Source organism: Haemorhous mexicanus, chromosome Z (genome assembly GCF_027477595.1).
Source record: "Haemorhous mexicanus isolate bHaeMex1 chromosome Z, bHaeMex1.pri, whole genome shotgun sequence".
Taxonomy (NCBI): Eukaryota; Metazoa; Chordata; class Aves; order Passeriformes; family Fringillidae; genus Haemorhous; species Haemorhous mexicanus.
The window spans coordinates 13,351,516-13,370,500 of NC_082381.1; the positions used below are offsets into that span (position 1 = coordinate 13,351,516).

Genomic DNA, 18,985 nt, shown 5'->3' on the forward strand with positions numbered 1-18,985 from the left:
TTTTCATAACAACATTCAATAACTTCTAGACAGGTAAATAAGCAAAGATTCTTCATGTCCTTTTTTATATTAGTTTAGTATTTACTATTAGAGTAGAAGATTGCATCTTTTTAAAGGTGATTTTCATGTGAACATGTAAGTATGTGTATGTTATTTTACTTTTAGGTGAAACAAAAAAGATGGTCACACTGACCATTTTAGATGATCCAGAGCCAGAGGATAATGAAAGCATCATAATCAGCCTGGTGCATACTGAAGGAGGGAGTAGGATTCTGCCCAGTTTCAACACTGTCACGGTGGTTATCCTGCCAAATGACAATGTGGCAGGAATCATTAGCTTCCAGGCAGCTGGAAGGTCCGTTATTGGTCGTGAAGGTGAGTTCTGTGGGTTGACCACACTCAGTTTGATTAACATCAGCTTCCATTTCTGTGCTTTTTGTTAATAATTAGTCAGTGATTGTATCACTGTTCAGAGAATGCCAGCAGAGAATAACCACATAATTAACACACAATTCTTTGGATTTTTAGCTCGTGCAAACATAGCACTTAAATGAAATCTATGGAAAAGATGAATAGACAATTTCCAAACCCATATTTCACCATTTGTTCTTTCCCTTCCTTTTTCTGAAGAATATACCTTGCTTCTATTGACGTTGCATATCTAAGCTCCTTTTGGCATTTCTCATTCATTTATACCATATTCCAGAACTATGTATAAACCCCCATCATACAGAGCAATTGCTAATCTTAAGCAAATATTATCTGTTGCTGACTTAAAATTAGTTTTTAATTATCTAGAAAATATTCCCACAGAAATAAAACAGGAATAAATCTTCTGTCTTTCTAAAGTTTCTCTTCATATTTTTTATAGCAGCTCATTTTAGAAGTGTGACAATCTTGATGTCATCACTCAGTCATGACTTTTGACACTGCTAATAGTTAGATATCTAGTGCCTAGCAGTGTTTTAAGAGAACATTTCATGTTTTTCCTAGAGTTGGTATAGTTCTGCATAGGATAGTAATAATACAAATGGTGACTGCTCTCGTTAGCCTTTGCTGGAATATCAGTGTATTGCAATCTCAAATTTTTCTGATCAGTGTAAACTGATGGGTAGAGAAAACTAACAGAAATTTGCTGTCAAAGAATGTATGCACTGAATTTTTTGTTGGAAGAAACAGTCTATCTCAAAAGGACATGATCTGTTTTTTCCTATAATGAAAGGACACCATAAGCTTTTGTGTTTTGTTTAGACACAGTTTGTGTTAATTCTGCTGTGCCTAGTTTCCATCCTTTATTACTCCACATTAGTGGTTCTGATCTGCCTGAGCAGCCAGCTGCATTCTGGCAGTCTAAGAACAGCTGTTAATGAGCCCAAGGAATTAATTCAAACCATCTCATTCCCCAAGGTTATGAAGACATTATACACTTTCCACTGGTTAAATATTAGTCGTGCTGAAGCTGAAAGCTTTTATCTGGAGCTGAAATACTCTGTTATGTATAGTATGTATATAGTGCTATAACTGATTGCAGTTCCTTCAGCTTGTGAAAAGCAATTCATTGCACTGCATTATAGCAAGAAAAAACAGCCATACTAGTTCACTTTGATTAAAAAAAAAGGAATGAGCGAAGGCCTTCATATGATTTCAGTGTTTTTACTTCATTTTCATTATCAAGTTTTTTCTTATAAAGACAAACATCAAGCATAAATACAAATAGTGTTATATTTTGTATTTATTACATTATTGAACAGCTTCTTTTAAGCAAGTCAGTCTTTTTTTCAGGCTGTTCATATTATTTATCCCTGTGGGGAGGAAATATTTGAAAAACTGAAGATTGATGAGGAAGGAAAATAAGTTCATTTTAGAATTATTTTTACTTAAAGACCAACCCTGCAGATGGGAGATGTCAGAAAATACTCAGTGTGAGAAAATACATGTATTTGTGTTCACTCTGGATTTTTGCCTATCAACCAAAAATAAAATTATTTTTCTCACAGAAGAAAACAGGATGTTGTTAAAGTCTTAAAAGCCTTTCCCATAGACTTGGACCTCTCTGTAAGCGGGGAAGAGAGTTAAGAGTGGTGGTGAACCACAGCCTGGTGAAGGATTTGTGCATTGTCAGGCCTTTTCTTATGTAACACAGTGCTCAGGCCTGGCACTTTTTGCCCTGCTAATATGGAATAAGTTTGGCAGTATTGGTGTCTCTGTTTTGGAAGTTACGTAATGGAATAAATCTTTTCTTCACACTTCAGTGGTGGATCATGGCTTTCCTGGTGTTGCCTGCATGTATTCAATTTGCACAATCACCATATTGAGGGCAAGGGCAGCATTTAAGTACAGGCAAAACAGGCAACAGTTGTATGGCTATGACTGAATTGGATGAAAACACACTGCAATAGCTTGAAATAAGGAACAAGAAGAGAATTGACTACGTCTCCTTCTCCTTGATAAAGGCAGAAATCTAAGGAAAGATTTAAAATGCTAAAATATTTAAACAAATAAAACACTACCCATAAGACAAAGTAGGGAAATTAACTTAATAGTACTTTCAATCTTCAGGGATTATTTGTATTTAAGTTAGTATTGCTTACTGGATAGGAATAACAGAGATCTTGGTAAAGCTGGCAGAGCTTTTCATGAGTCAGAAGCTGAGTACTGGAGAGTCTTTAATTGAGATGAAGTTTCTTCTTGGTGCTTGGATTACAATGTATCAGGGTTCTGTATCTTGGAGTATTTTACAGTCTTCAGTGAAAATTTGTTGTATTACATAATGTTGCATTGAAATAACCTTTGTATCTATTGTATGTTCTCTGATGATACTGAAGTAATTGTTTTCTGTCAAATATTTATTTGATGGAATGGATGTGCAAAATTCTCAAATAGGATAAACAAATTTCAGGGCAGTGTTAAATGATATGAAAAATTAGCCCTAGGGGAACCATTAAATTTTCAGTCTGTCCTCAGATATCTGACTGTAGAAGCAGAATTCTTGTGACGTCAATAAATTTTGAATTCCTTTGTTCTCTTAGAACTAGTGTAAGCAACTTAAAACAAGGCTTAAATGAAGTTTGAAATAATGAGACTGATAAGATACTAATGCTACGTATTGGAAAATTGTTGTATAAAATTTTTGTTTTACTTCTTTGCAATTTTATTTTTCAGTTTCTTAAGGTCTTTTAAAGTTTGTTGTTTATATCTATCTCATTCATAGCCAATATATTGGCATCTCTCAAATATTTCCTTACCAAACAGAGAACATGTCCCGAAAGTGATCAATTTTTTTCTGCCTGTTTTAGATATACAGTACTATCCTGCAGTATAATAATTTGGTGTTTTTTGAGTTACATGGTCAGTGAGAGTAGCTGTGCTGTAGCTCAGTTCTGTATGCCACGGACTAAGAACATAACTGAACACCACATCTTCTCTTTCCCTTTCACAGATGTATCTCAGTGTTTCTCAATAGGGTAGTTTTTAAGTGTGTACATAACACAAATTAAAAGATAGAATTATTCCCAGTTTTGCAACAGCAAAACAATTGAAATAAATTTATAACAATACTAAGAAAGCAGTTTTCAGTCAGGTGAAGATGGGCCTAAGCTTACATGATTATTTCCAAGCCCCTCAGTATTATAAATTTCTTTGTATTTCATGTCCTTGAAAACGAATTCCACAGTTATATACTGGCAAACTTCCATTCTGTGAACTGGGAAAATACTGTTGACGTACAGATGAAAAACACTTATGTATTATAAATAAATATCTCTCCTCTAATGGAAATACATTGCATATTGCAGAATTTTAGCAATGTTACCTGCGAATCAATTTCATATTAATATAATATGTAATTTTACATGCATATATTTAAAATATTTAATTTTATGCCAAATATTTATTTTATATAAATGTATATAGATATTTCATACTTTATAATAATCTAAATTTTCCTAATTTTTCTAAACTTTTTGAAGAGTTAACTTTTTAAGTGACCATTTAGTTAAATATTTTAAATGTGGAAAAAATAACATAATTACTTCTTACAGATGCATGTTTTCATTTGATATTTATTATCTCTGAAATTATATTAAATTATTAAAAATAAATCTTAAATTAGGAAACATTAATGTTTTGCTTCTAAATACTGTCCTTTTAAAATTCTTAATTGTTTTTTTTTCTGGATGTTTTCAAACATCCAGAAACTGATAACATTTGTAAATTCAAACTCACATAAATGGAACTTCCAGGTAAATGCAAGCATTTTTACACATGCACTATTTGAAGTCACAAAACACTGCAGATGTTAGGATCATGTCTATTCCATGCCAGTTAGCTGCTGTAGAAAACTGTGTTAAAACTGTGTGTAGGGCATTTATTCTGTGTGTAGTTCACAAAAAGATACTACTCTTCTTTTGCACATGTTTTGATAGCATTTATGCATGTGTACCAAATTTCTTTATATTTTGATAGTTCTTTCCAAGAATGAGCTAAATTAATAAAAACCCATGAGGAAAGAGTTCAGATTTGTGAGGGTTTTGTTTCAATGTTAAAAAAAAAAAGGTAGTACATAACTACTGGGAAGTTCACTATTAAAAATATTAAAGTTTTATATTAAAAAGTATTTTTACTGTGATTAATTTTTGTTTTCATTTTAATAGTTGAATTGTAGAAGAACTAAACAAAAAATATTGCACTTTGTCCTTTGTTCCTAGGAGAAAAACTGCAATTCCATGTTGTAAGAACTGCCCCAGGCCTGGGAAATGTTACTGTCGAGTGGAAGATAGTTGGACATAACATAGAACAAAATTTTGAATACTCTTCTGGAATTCTCTTTTTTCCTGAGGTGAGTCCATAAGAAAATCTAATGACTACAAAAAAATATTGTCATTTGAAGTGTGCTGACAAAGCAAGTATGCTTTTAAAGCGGTCTTCCTTGTTTTGATATGATTAAAAAGCAGGGAGTTTATTGTTTTCAGTATTTAACTTGGCATTTCTTTAAGGTATTGCTCAAAATACATATGGTAGAGTGGTATTACTTGTACTCTGTACACTAATGACTAATCAGTTTATCAATAATATATATAGGGAATATTGAATACAACATTGTATGTCCACTTGCTGGATGACCATATTCCGGAAGAAAAAGAAGAATACCGAATCATCCTATACAACATCAAAACAGAAGGTAATGTGGAACTACAGATTGCAATATCTGCTATATCTAAAATTGGCATTTAATGGTGTAATCATTTTGTGTTTATTAAACTATTTTGGAAGTGTAGGACTAGGAGTATTAAAAATGTTGCAAACTATGCAAAATTTGTTCCCATTTTATTGAAAGAGGCTTGATGCTTCTGTGTATTAATGTATACATATGATACAGGTGTCATAAAATAAATGGATATTTTTTATCTTTTTAAACCATCTTCAAGCTGTCTTCTGATCTGTCTCTGAATTAGAGGAGATCAAAATATCTTACTCTTTCATTGAAATTATAATGAGAAAAGAAGCATGAAACCACATCCCTTCTGAAATACCCTTTGTTAAACTAGAATTAGTGTGTATACACCAAACTAACTTGACATGGGTGGTGTTGCCGATAGGTGCCTTTCCAACTTACCTTAATATTTTGGTTAATCTTGTAATCCTTCAGTATAAGTATAAATTCATACAGTTATTCATCAAGGAAACACTTGTAGTAATTTCATGATAGAATGTTTGAGAAATAAATATAATTTTTACTTAATGAATGAATTATAATGGAATTTAGGAATTATGATGAATTCCTAAAAAAAACTTTTCTCTTTCCTTTTACAACAGAATTAGTTTAGGGAACTCCACTGTCTCTTCAGATTTTCTAATTTCTTGATACAATCTTGAACTCTCTACTTTTTATGTATACAATATTTGTTGTGATTGAATGTTCCTATGCTTGTTAAATAATACAATTACATATACATTCCACACAATCCGTAAAATTCAGTGAGCATATAATGTGTTTGGTTTGATTTCATTTGCAGTGTTACTGACTGTACATTGTACATAAAAAAAAGCAGTAACGTGAGACAAAACTTGATTTACCTAACACAATTAACTGTAGTCCATTGATTCTTTTGCAGGTGTTTCTCCTTCTGGTGCTGCTGTTTTGGATAGTCAAGGATATGAAGCTGTTCTGACAGTAGAGGGTAGTGATGAACCACATGGAGTACTGAATTTTGCTTCTCCATCCAGGGTAGTTTTACTCCCAGAGGAAAACAAAACAGTTCAACTTTTTATTAACAGAGAATTTGGATCTCTAGGTTTGTATAACATCTCCAAGAGAAATCAAATTTTGTTTTCAAAATCATTAGACAAATGAAAGCCATGGCAGAGAGGCTAGAAATTCTGGAAAACTTTGAATACAATTATGTTTTCAGAACTTCTAGTCTCCTTACTGCAGGCTTGAAAACTAAGTGTTTGTTAAAACTGAAGCCATAAACTTTAATTCCACAGCAAGGGATCTGGTAGCTATGACATAGCTAGTTGGCTGTTAGTGTTGTACTTTTATGTCCAGAAAAACTGTCTTGAATTATCTGTCCAGAAGAAATAAAAAAAACATGAGAAAAGGAGCTTGTATGGAATTATCATTTCCACAACGTCCCCTTTATAAACTTCCAGAATCTGACAGTTTAGCAATATCCCATGGAAAAAGTTGCGCTGATGCTTCTGAATTCAGCTTATGCCTCTCCTAAGAATTCTGTATTTCTTTTAAATTAAATTTTCCTTTTAAAATCAAATTAAGTAGTACTAACTTCAGTAGTGCAATGTATGCCAATATATTTTTTTGTGTTTTTTTCCTGAGTATGTTGACTTCCATTGAGAGATAGCATACCTAATCATTTTCTATTAACATTTTTAAGCTATATTTAGACCTGTGTTCAAACCTCTCTTATTTTTATTTTCACTGTTTTGAGGTGAAGTGATCAGTTGAAACAAACATTCAAGATCTGGGCACACTACAGATTTGTAGAGGAAATTAAATGTCATTTCTTTGTTTTCCCATTTCTTTTTTAATGTCAATAAGTATGTAAATTACCTTTCAAATGCTACTTAGGAAAATATTAATACATTGTAATTTTCCATTGTAAATGTAAAATCTCTCAATTGAACTCAATCTTTATTTATTAAAATGAAGAGTCTTTTATACCTTATGTTTTATTTCATACAGATTAACTTTGAATTTCATTTGTCATTTTATGTCCAGGATCACTCTCTTTAAATTTGCAAATTGACTTACTATGGCAGGTTCATGAGATGTGGCTTTGTAATTAAAAAAAAAAAAGTCTAGCTTTCCGTCTAGTAAAATTTATCAGTGTGTTCTGTAATTTTTATTCTCTATTACCATCTATGTCAGTCTATCTGGGAATGAAACTAAATTTCATTAAAGGATCTCCTCATTTCACTAAAGGCTTTTCTTAGAGCCTTTCTTAGACATCAGTCATTCCTGAAACACTCTAATTCCCTTGTCACCAAACCTGGTATTAATAATATATTAGTTGTCCCAGGTATGTAATGTAATAGTTGCAGTTCACAGCACCTCAAATGTATGAATACATTGGGTCCTAATGCTTCCTAAATTCTGTTATCTTGGACAAATTATTAAAGGCTGGACTGAAAGAATTAAGTCCCATTGGTTTCAGATTAGTATTTTAATCCTCTGGTTTGTAGTTAGGCTTTCCATTTTTTTAATGAGCATTTGGTCTCTTTTCTTTGTCTATTCTAGTGAACACTACATAAGAATTGAAAAAAAGTGGGTTTTTTTGGTCACATTTTAAACAGGTGCTATCAATGTTACATATGCTACAGTGCCAGGATTGGTCTCCTTAAGTAATCAGACAGAGGGGACCTTGGCTGAACCAGGAGCTGATTATGTAGCTGTTTCTGACTCATTGATTTTGAAAGAAGGAGAAACATCAGCTGCCATAAATGTTACTATTCTAGAGGTAAATGCTATATCCTTTCACTCTATACTTATTGGTATGACAATTGAAAAGGAATATTGTGGAACCTGAATCTTGCATGCTGTATTATTTGAAGTGATCAATTTTATGGTGATTTAGAAAGACTGCTTTGGTCTTTAATGGTAAAACCACAGAAGGACAAATAATAACAGAAGACAGTGCTACTTATAGTTAAGTGAAATTTAACTCTCTCATAATGACTTTATTTTCTGATGTGCAGATCAGTGTCATTCATTACTTGCTACAGGCTCTTACTTTAGCTATTTGCTAGTTGTGCCTTCAGAATTGAGTAGAAATCTATCCACATCTAGTTCAGTGTCACTACAGTATTTTCTAATAAATGTAATATTTTGCTTCATAATTTACATTTTATGTAAAAATGTTCCAGGGAAATGGAAACATAAATGAAATCTAATGTTGCTATTAGGTTAGAGACCTCTAGTTTGTTGTTTTTTGACAAATTCTGTGATTGTTTCTTAAAGAAAATGATGAGGGAATATACTGGATTTGTGTTTTGTAGGATGATGTACCAGAAGTACAAGAATTCTTCTTGGTTAATTTAACTTCAGTGGAACTTATCATGAACCATTCAACTCCCTCCCCACCCAGGCTTGGTAAAAATATTATGATTAATTTTATTTTTATATCCATTGAATGCACAATTTATTACTCTGGCATGTCATTATTCTGCTTGCCACTTTCCAAATAAGCCAAAATGAGACAGGGTATTCTGCAAGAAACATTGTAGAACATCAAACATAGTCATTATTACCCTGGCTTCTTATTTTTTAAAGCTCTGTAAAAGTTATAAGACAATTTTCACAGAGGAGTTATTTAGTAATTACCAGTTGGAGAACACAGTTATCTCAAAAGTTGAGTTGGCAATGTGTTAATGTGATTTTAATTTCCAAGTAAATGACAGAAACAAATAAATACTAAGAATTCCTTCAAGTAGCTCCTTTGCTCACTCTTTCAAAAGTATCTTTTTATTACTTTTTATCAGATTTATTTTTAGGAGTCATGATCTACTGTCTTCCTACTCTTCCACAGAACTTCATTAATTGCTTGCTTATGGAGTTCCTCATTGTGCTGCTGAGCTCAGTAGCACATCTGCCATTGGCTTTAAAGACAGTTGGGTTATCCTGTGACACCAGTGACTAATTATGCTGATTATTTCTAACATCTTCTATGACTCTTTTTCCTTTTCTTTGCATGCATATTGAAGTGAAAGAATTAATTCGTTACAGACTGAAAGGTAACTTGCAAGACCGATTGCTGCTGTATGGACACTGAGCTGTGATTAGTTGAGTCTAAAATTTAAAACATAGAAAGAGTAGCATTAAAGTATGAAGGATTTCCTGATTTAAGTTGTTCTGGGTGACCTATAATCTTACCTTCTGCCATAAGTGGTTAGCAGTCTGAGTATGACCATTTGACTCTGATGTACTTAGGATGATCAGATAATAGTTTTAATCCATGAGGCAAAATTTTGTCCTTATTATAAAATGTCACAATTAATTATGTTATCAGACTATTTTTTAATCTTGTTTTCCTTTTTTGTGTATTTTCTTTGTTATGATTGAGAATTCAAATCATTGTTGGTGCAGTGCATTTGTGTAGGATTTAGAAATCCCATTCCCCATAGAAAATCTTTAATATAATTCTAGGTGTCTAATATCAAAAATGATGGGTGTCCTGCGCATGATACTGATACACAGTTAATTGTACCCGTCTGGAATATTTCATAAATGCTGTTCCTGTCTTAGCCATGTGCATGCAATATGTGGTGTAGGTCTGGGATGTTTGTGACATACAGTTAAACACATGGAACTTAAGTGACCTTTATTTCAGATCTCAGACTTCATGGATATGGAGCAGAAGCAGGAAACATAAAGGACAGTTCTGTTTTCTTCATGCTGCTCTCGCTCCATCCCCTCATGTAGAACAGGTGGAAGACAAGGCCCAACTCTAATACAAAAGAGCAAGGAATGAAGAAAAGGGAAAATGTTTGATACTTGAAAATGATGAAAGAAAAATGAATAAACTTAATGGACAGAAGAAAGAATTAGGCTAGGGTAAAATGGCAGGTCATCAGGAGAGAGGAGAGATGCTAGATATGAAATAAGAGGTCTGATGTTGAAAGTGAAGTATTATAGATCTTGAGTAAGTTGATCAGAATATGACATGATGAAGGAAAAGACCAGTTAGGAATCTGAAGGGTCTATATGCACTGTAATCCCTGTGGATTTCTAAACCTTTCTGCTGTCTGTATAGAGGTGTTGCAGCTGCTGTTCATGTTCATTACTATCTCATAGTGTCAGGTTTGAATCTGTGGTGTGTGCCATTAAGATTCAAGACAGTGATCTTTTACTTTTATTAAGTTTTATCTGATCTAATAGAAATCTCTCTGATTGATCTAAAAATAGTATATTTACTACTAGATTTAGTGAAGTCAATTAATTTTGTAGAAATTGTCATTCTTAATTTCTTTATAATTTTTATTAAAATTAAATTGACATAAATTGAGGTATTCATGTGACGCTGTTTAAACAAAATAAGGCATTATTTTCTTAGAAGAATCAAGATCTGACTGTCAAGTTCTGGTCCGTTCGATTAGTGGAAATTGCTGGCATTATTCTATTATTCAGTAATTTCACAGGGCAATACATGCAATAATCTTGCAAAGTTATTGTGAATATATATATGTTTTTATGTAGTAATAAAATCTTACAATATATAAACTAACTAAAAGGAAATTATTATTTCTTTTTTTATAGCAGAATCTGTGGTGTGTGCCATTAAGATTTATTATCAGGCACTGAAACATTAATATGAGATGATATACTGGATAATTTATTATTCTTTTTTAGTAATTATCCCTCCAATATTCAGAATGGCACTTTCTGCAAAACATTAAATATTATCATAAGAAAAACAAACAGTGAATTAAGACTTGATGAAAAATCTTGCTTTTGTCATTTTCTGCTTTTTCTGTGCCATGGGTTTTCTTCAATTTTTTTCTTTTATTTATTTTTTTAAAATACATTAAATGTAGTGGTGGTAATTCAAGGCCCTATGTTGCAGTTCTAATGGTAAGCTAGTAGGGATAGATCTTCTTCAAGCTTTTCCAAGTATCCTGTTCACTTCATTTTCTCCCCCTCACTTTGGAAATAGAAAATTATTTTTTTATTCTAAAGAATTAGTAAAGATATAAAACAATGCTTCTGTTATTAGGGAAAATAATTAAAATTAACTCTATTGTTCTTACATACTTGTCTTTCTGTTTTCCCTTTTAGATGTAGAAGGCTTGGCTTCTCAAATTATTATTGATGCTAATGATGGAGTAAGAGGAGTAGTTGAATGGGAAAGTACCAAGTAAGTCTTGTCACCTTGAAGAACTCCCTGTGGGAGTTAATGAATAGTGTTGCCCAACTATTTTCATTTTCCGTTAACAGCAAAACTCCTATTAACAATAGGAACAGATCTTTGAGCTGACAACATATGATTCAGTTCAGTGGAACTGGAAAGATTATGCCCACACTAAAAACCAACACTTATAGTATGTTTACTCAGAAATCTCATGCTACCATGTATTTATTTTCACTATTGTCCTTTGGTATTGTGGACTTCCATCACTCACTCAAGCCTCCATCCAGTGCCCCAGCCTCTGCATCCGTGTAAGCATGCACATTGAAATCTCCCAGATCTTTTTCTCTGATTTCCCGGAGCTAGGAAAAAGGCATCCATGCTCATTCACAGGCTTAATCTAGTTCAAGTCCATTTTGATTTAAAATAAGGTATAATGGTTGCATTAGACAAGCGGCTTTACTGTTTACTGTAATAGTGACTTTTTCTTAAAAGGTAGAGGGGATGATTTTAAGTGAAAATTATCTGCCATCTTATTAAAAGAACATGCTCAGTCAGCACTGAGAATTTGTCTTGGTTTTTGTTTTAGTTTTGAAGTTAATGAAACTCATGGGAACCTGACCATAATGGCATACCGAAACAAAGGATCTTATGGGAATGTGTCTGTGTTTTTTTATGCCCAAAATTTGGAGGCACAACTGGGTTTGGATTTTAATGTGGTCTCAAGGGTAAGAAGCAAACTTTAAATCTAGTAGTTTTCATTTCTTCAACTTCCGCAAAAGAGCATCATCTTATTTATTCTGCAGAATGGTCACTAGTACAGCTAGATTTCTCAACTTCTTTCAGTTGCTCTGATCATCCGAATAGAGATTTAGTCATCTTATTTTTAGTCTTTCTTTTTTAGTATTAAAGCATTTAATAAGACACATTTTAGACTTTGAAACATCTATTTCAAATACAATTTTGCTTAGACAAGAGAATATAAGATTTCACATAAATTTTAATATTTTTTGCAAAAGAACTTTCAAAGTGAATTGCTCTTGTTTGTCTTCACTCTACAATGTGCTAGACTATTTAACTGTTTTGCTTCTTTTTCAGTCAGTTTATAAGGGACATAGAAATTACTCTTCTTGCCTCTTCTTTCCTCCTTGTTTAACACAATTCTGCTTAACCTTAGTTTAAAATTTCTGTGTGCATTATCAGCTATCAAATATTCAATGCTTTCTGTGTTTCAATGCTAGACTCTTTTTTTTGCTGATGGAGAGAGGAATAAATCTGTTATTGTTGTGATTTGTGATGATGATATTCCTGAAGGTGTTGAGAAGTTCCAGTTAATTCTAACAAATCCCTCATTTGGCCTGGAATTAGGGGAGAACACAACAGGTAAAACTTAGTTTTGATGTTCTCATTCTTCAGAATTGTATCTCAGTCACTTTAATTTAATTATTCTGAATAATCATGTTTTAGAAAACACCAGTGTACTTCTACGGTAAATTATTAATCCCATTTGGAAAGTTCTGAAAAATGTAAAAATAACAAAATAATATGTAAAATAAGGAATCAGAAAATGCAAAAGCTGGATGTTTTAATAAGAGAGTCTAGATTCTTTCTTCCTTGAAATCTTCCTAGATAAAGCAAAATACTTACATATTCTGTTAAGTGTTATCAGGAACATAAAAGCAATATAATTATATTAAAGAAAGAATGGATTTGTGTATATATTTATTTATTTGTATATGTGTAGAATTATATTTTTTATTATTTTAATTAAAATATATTTCTATTACTTATTTTTCAAAAGCCACGATTACTATATTTGCCAATGATGATGGACATGGAATTTTGTCATTCAATAACAGTGATCACTTCTTCCTCAGAGAGCAAACAGCTCTCCATCCGATGGAAAGTGTTGCAGTTTTAAATATTATTAGAGATCCTCCTCAGGGAATATTTGGAACAGTGTCTGTTCAGTATCTTGTAAGTGAAATTAATTCTTCAGAGCCATCAGTGGATTTAGCCCCTTCTCAAGGATACATTGTGCTGGAAGAGGGAGTCAGATTTAAGGTAATATGGTAGTTACAACACAAAAAGTGAAGATGGATTTTTTTAAAATTATTTGAAACATTTCAGCAATGTTTGTGGTTTTTCATGTATGAATTATTTTCTTATGTTTTCCTTAATCCTCAGAATAAACTGAGCTGTGGGAGTGCAGAAAAATTGAATATGTTTTTCTGTAGATATTTCTCTCTTTGTAATAGTTCAGTAGTTGTATTTTATTGAAAAAAAGATAATGGGTATATAGTATGATGTGTGTATAGAACCATTTGTTTATATGTGTTTAGTATATAGCAGAAAGATAAACTTTGATGTGCAGTCATAATTTTCTAGTGTAAATAATATGGTGGAATTAAAAATACTGTTCTTTTATGTGGCCTGAACTGAAGAGAGTATGCTGCAGGAAAGGCAAAAGGTAAACATCTTTCAGAGTTTTAGAAATTGATAATTACTTATTTTTCTGGCAGTACTAATCCCACTGCTTCTGTACTATCCCCACAAGATTTTCAGCTAGAAAATGAGCTATCTTAAATGTGTCAATAACAGGTTAGTATATTGTGGTTAGGGGAGTAGGATCTGAAACAAACCTTTTTGGAAACACTGGTTTTCATTTTCTGAACCTAAAATGCATTTGACACCTCAGTGATGGCCAGTTTAGCAGATCTGTGAGAAGTAGAGGATAAAAGATTTCTCAATACAGTCTTTAAATATGGATTATTGAAGAAGTAAATAGAGATCTAAAATGCTGAAAGCTCTATTTTAATTCAGACCTGTCATTACTAAATGGTTTTTCTAAGGCAAAGAAACATGTACTACTGTGACTTTCACCTTTTTGGGTAATTGGGAAGATGTCAGTGAAAACAACTATTTCTTTCTAGAGAGTTCTCTGCTGATTTGAGACTACCTTGAGACAATCTTATTCTTATCCACCATGGTGCAGTAGAGGGAATAAAACATCAAGAAGAGAGTATTTCAAATATTTCCCTATTGCTTTTTTTCCCTTCTTTGGTCCCAGCACCAGAAATAGAACTACCCTGTTCCCGATGAGATAGTTCAGATGACAACGAAAGTAAAGTAAATCCACCTTGACTGAGCTGTGATCAGGTAGCTGCATGGGGACTATGTTACCAAGGAATGTGTGGAATAAGTACAAAACAAAAATATGAAAAAATGATCAAAACCTCTTACATTTCAGACAATCTTATGATAAGAGTAAAGAGGGGAAGGGGAAAAATAGAAAGAACGTGGATATGCTCACGCTAGTATTGCACTATAGGAGGTCACCAGAGAGATTACTTTAGAGCCCCAGCCTGAGCTATCCAGGCCTTACTCCTGCCTTCTCCGGTTCAAGAGCTGCTGTTGTGCTGCCCTGCTGTCCAGAGAAAGAGCAGAAACAGCAGCATGGCTTGAATAACATTGTCATTATTAGCTGTCAAGTCTCAGCAGCTTCTATGCTTTTCTCTTGTCAGACACTGCATATTACTGCAATCCTGGATGAAGAACCAGAATTGGACGAGCACTTTATTGTCACCCTGTTCAATCCAACTGGAGGAGCCAGACTAGGCACCAGAGTGCAAACTATGATTACAATATTACAGAACCAGGCTCCACTGGGCCTTTTCAGCATCTACCCCATTACAAATAGGTACTGAACCCTGATCCAATTAAAAGGAAGTTTCTTTCATATTCATAGAGATGGTTTCCCTTTAAAAAAATTTAGGAATCCAGTTTTAAAATTTATGATTTTAAAAATTGCACTATTTGTCGAATATCATTACTGCTAGACAGAAGAGCAGAAAAACACTTAAAATGGACTATTCATTAGAAAAGTTGATTTCTCTGTGCAATTTCCTTGAAACAGTACTTCATTATTCCCCAAATATTTCACTAATAGTAATCAATATTACAAATTCCAAACCATAAACCAGTGTCTCAAGAATCACAAATTTTCTAATTTACATATTTATTTAGGCTTGTGTAAGATACACCCTCACTCAGGGCAGCTTTTTCAGAACCAAATGAGCCAGTCTTTCTTGGACAAGCTCAAGACGTGGCCCTTGGGAATTTCATGAGGTTTAACAAGACCAAGTGCAAAGTGCTGCACCTGGCTCAACCCCCGGTGCAGGCTGCGGGATGAACGGATCAAGAGCTGCCCTGCCCCGAAGGCCAGGGGGTGCTGGTGAGGGGCTGGACGTGAGCCAGCCATGGGCACTTGCAGCCCAGAAAGCCAAATGCATCCTGGCCTGCATCCAAAGCCCTGTGGGCAGCTTTGGAGGGAGGAGATTCTGGCCCTCTGAGACTCCAGCTGCAGAGCTGCCTCCAGCTCTGGGGTCCTCAGCACAGGAAGGACATGGAGCTGTTGGAGCAAGACCAGAGGAGGCCACTCAGTTGATCAGAGGGATGGAGCAGCACCTCTGCTCTGAGGAAACGCTGAGAGAATTGGGATTGTTCAGCTAGGAGAAGAGGTGGCTTTGGGCTGTGCCAATTGCAGCCTGCCTTTTCCTATCTGAAAGTTGGAGAGGGACTTTTGGCAAGGGCATGTAGTGACAAGAGGGAATGGCTTAAAGCTGATAGACAGTAGGTTTAGATTAAATATCAGGAAGAAATTCTTTACAGTGAGGGTGGTGAGGCACTGGCAAGAGAAGCTGTGGATGCCACATCCCTGTAGGTGTTCAAGGTCAGGTTCAGTGGAGCTCTGGGCAACCTGGTCTAGTGGAGGATGTCCCTCCCAGGCAGGAGGGCTGGAACTAGATGGTCATTAAAATCCTTTTCAACCCACACCATTCTCTTATTATATTAGTCTATGATATGGAATGATGTTTTCAGAAATCATTCACTTTCACCCATACAGTTTTGTGTAAGATTTCAGACTGGTTTAAGATTTTGTTGACTTTCCCATGATTTTGTCAAAGTCTTGTGTGAAGAAATATTGGACAAACTTAATTAGTATTAGTTCACCACAGAGCATAAATTTTCTTTTTATTGCATATTCTGTGCTGAAAGTGTACAGTAAGAATCCTATTTTTATGCTGTAAAAATAATGCTTCTTAAATGTTATTTTCACAATTCTCAAATTTAGGACAAATGTCTTCACAGTTGAAGAAGCAAACACTACAGTTTATTTGAAAGTTTCACGGAGTAATGGGCTGAACGTATCTGTGAGTGTTGAGTGGGAGACATTGTCGGATACTGCGTTTGGCATCAGTAGGTTCCCTTTATCAAGAGCATCCATTGCTGTTTTCAGAGTGAATATAGCTACAGAGGAACCAAACATACAGGAGATCTAACTTTGGAATGAAAATTCCCTTATAATATTCCTCTGATATCAAAATTTGTTAGATAAAAGATCTTGGCTATTAGCCAAGTTTGTTATCAGCCATTGCTACCCTAGTTTTAACAATCTGTGTTGCTCTTGCTTATATATTTTCACAAGACCTTTGATTGATAAATCTGTTCTTTACTACTTGCAACTCTAGATTTTTCAAAATAATATAACAGATGCTATTTTCTGTAAGTGTTGAATGATTAGGCAGTTTAAGAATTTTATTGCCATGGCTGCAACTTGTGATGAGAGAGAAAATAAGGATTACCACATTTTTAGTTTCTTTGTCACTTTTTTATTTCCTCTTATCTAGTTAATTTTCTCACTACCTAAATTCCAAACTGAGTCACTTTGAATCACACTCAAATTGCCTATGCATCTTCCATATGTAATAGTAATATATGAGAAATTAATTTATTATTTAACTCTTGGTACAACCTCAGTGCTATGCCATTTCCATGCATTTACATGCACTTATACCAACCATTTAGAAACAACTCTGAATATAGATTAGGCATCTAGAGCATGGTGCTAAAAATGTCAAGATTGTGTGTTTGACCATTGTATGAGCCACTCACTTAAGAGCTGGACTTGATAATCCTTGTTGGTCCATTTCAACTCAGAATATTCTGTGATTTCTGATACTAGATTTGGTTTTCGCAAATAAATAATGAAAATGGTGTTGTAAAAGACCACAATGATTAATACTTTTTTCCTATACTGTATTGCAGAGGATGGTATCAGTGTTCTGTCTGTTGTGCAAAGCTTTGTGGAAGAGTCAGCAGCTAGCTGGTGTTTCTTTGCATTGGAAAAAAACCTGTATGGCGTGCTGTTGCGTTCACCTCCAGCTGTGCTTTCTACTCTCTACCAGTGGAAAGGAGTTTTTGTTGCCATCGAGGTAAATGCTTGCTTACAGACACCACCATTAACCATGCTGCCTAATAAAACCTTGACATTTCAAGTTCTATATTTTTGTTCCTCTCTTAGAATTTCAGTATGTGGAATCCTAAAAGCTGTGTGTCTTTCCAAATCCATGCCTCTCCCTACCTTGTGATTACTCATGGAGGAAGTGGTCAGGGAGCTTCCAACAGCAGTGTATATGCATTCATGCCTGGACGCAAACTAATGAAGGTAAATCTGTGTTACTTACAAATTCATTAAATAATGGGGTTAGAAAGGATTTTGTGAGGCCCTTCTGTTCCCCCATGTTTTGGGAAAAAGGTCTCGGTTCTCAGATAGTTTGGCAACTGAACACTCAGCATGAGTCAGTGATGTAAGTTATTGTCCTGGTTTAGGCCAGGAGAGGCTTAATTTTGCAGTAGCCAGGAGGAGGTATGGCTGGACCCTGGAGGTTATTCTATGCCACCTCATGTCATTTTCTGGGGCTGGGGGAAAGGGGCCCTCCTGGGGGTTGGGGTAGTGTGGGCGCAGTTCAAGTATTGACAGGTTTTGCATAGTGAGAATTTTCACATGTGAATTTTGCCTCTCTTGTACCATCTGCTATTATTATTGTTGTATTTACTGTTAATTTTCTTATCACGTTGCTTTTTGCAGTAAATTGTTCTTATCTCAACCCGTGATCTTCTCAACCTTTTGTGCTTCCAATTCTCCTCTCCATCCTACTGCAGGGGGGAAGGAAGAGGCAGCATGGTTTGGAGTGTTTCAGTGGGAACTCTAAACAGAGACATACCATTCCTAAACCATAACAGTTATTTCAGCTTTTTGTCTAATGTCTTTTATAGTCATATTTTGAGGGAGAAATAAAATGACCTTGGAAATGAAGAAAGAAATGGTGGAGTAATGAAATCATAGAGCATTTTCAGAAAAATGTATGATAATTAACATTAATTTTGTAAAATGATCCCATATATATTTTTAAAACAATAAAATTACATATATGACAATTTTTATACATTATTTTTTATATGTTTTATATGTTTACAGTTTTTTAAAAATATGTGTGCATATGCATAAACTTGAACTGACTTCCAAATACCATTTTTGTCATATTTTCCTTGTAGCTACAGACCCTTTCTATTTTGGATACCACACTTGTCAAACATTTTGCTGTGGATGAAGAAGACTATTTGGTTTTTGTGAGTGATACCACCAGTTTCAGTTCCATCCAGGTTAGAGCACACTTGTCTTCATGGCTTTGATGTAGGTAGTTTGATTAGTTTTCAGTTTGAAATATGAAGGGATTATAGATCAAAAAGTAAGAATATATTCCTGAAAAATTAGTTAAGTT

General features: G+C 34.1%; 1 protein-coding gene across 1 annotated transcript in view; it reads left to right on the forward strand.

The window, feature by feature from the left end:
• Positions 1-18,985, forward strand: part of ADGRV1 (adhesion G protein-coupled receptor V1) — a 358,311-nt gene that overhangs the window by 61,598 nt on the left and 277,728 nt on the right. The window contains exons 35-50 of the mRNA XM_059836928.1: positions 166-375; positions 4,707-4,837; positions 5,080-5,179; positions 6,114-6,293; positions 7,813-7,976; positions 8,515-8,608; positions 9,220-9,249; positions 11,291-11,369; positions 11,950-12,088; positions 12,602-12,743; positions 13,162-13,424; positions 14,885-15,060; positions 16,495-16,619; positions 17,469-17,635; positions 17,725-17,868; positions 18,759-18,866. Coding sequence (XP_059692911.1) covers positions 166-375; positions 4,707-4,837; positions 5,080-5,179; positions 6,114-6,293; positions 7,813-7,976; positions 8,515-8,608; positions 9,220-9,249; positions 11,291-11,369; positions 11,950-12,088; positions 12,602-12,743; positions 13,162-13,424; positions 14,885-15,060; positions 16,495-16,619; positions 17,469-17,635; positions 17,725-17,868; positions 18,759-18,866 — 2,252 coding nt within the window. The remainder of the gene's footprint in view (positions 1-165; positions 376-4,706; positions 4,838-5,079; positions 5,180-6,113; positions 6,294-7,812; positions 7,977-8,514; positions 8,609-9,219; positions 9,250-11,290; positions 11,370-11,949; positions 12,089-12,601; positions 12,744-13,161; positions 13,425-14,884; positions 15,061-16,494; positions 16,620-17,468; positions 17,636-17,724; positions 17,869-18,758; positions 18,867-18,985) is intronic.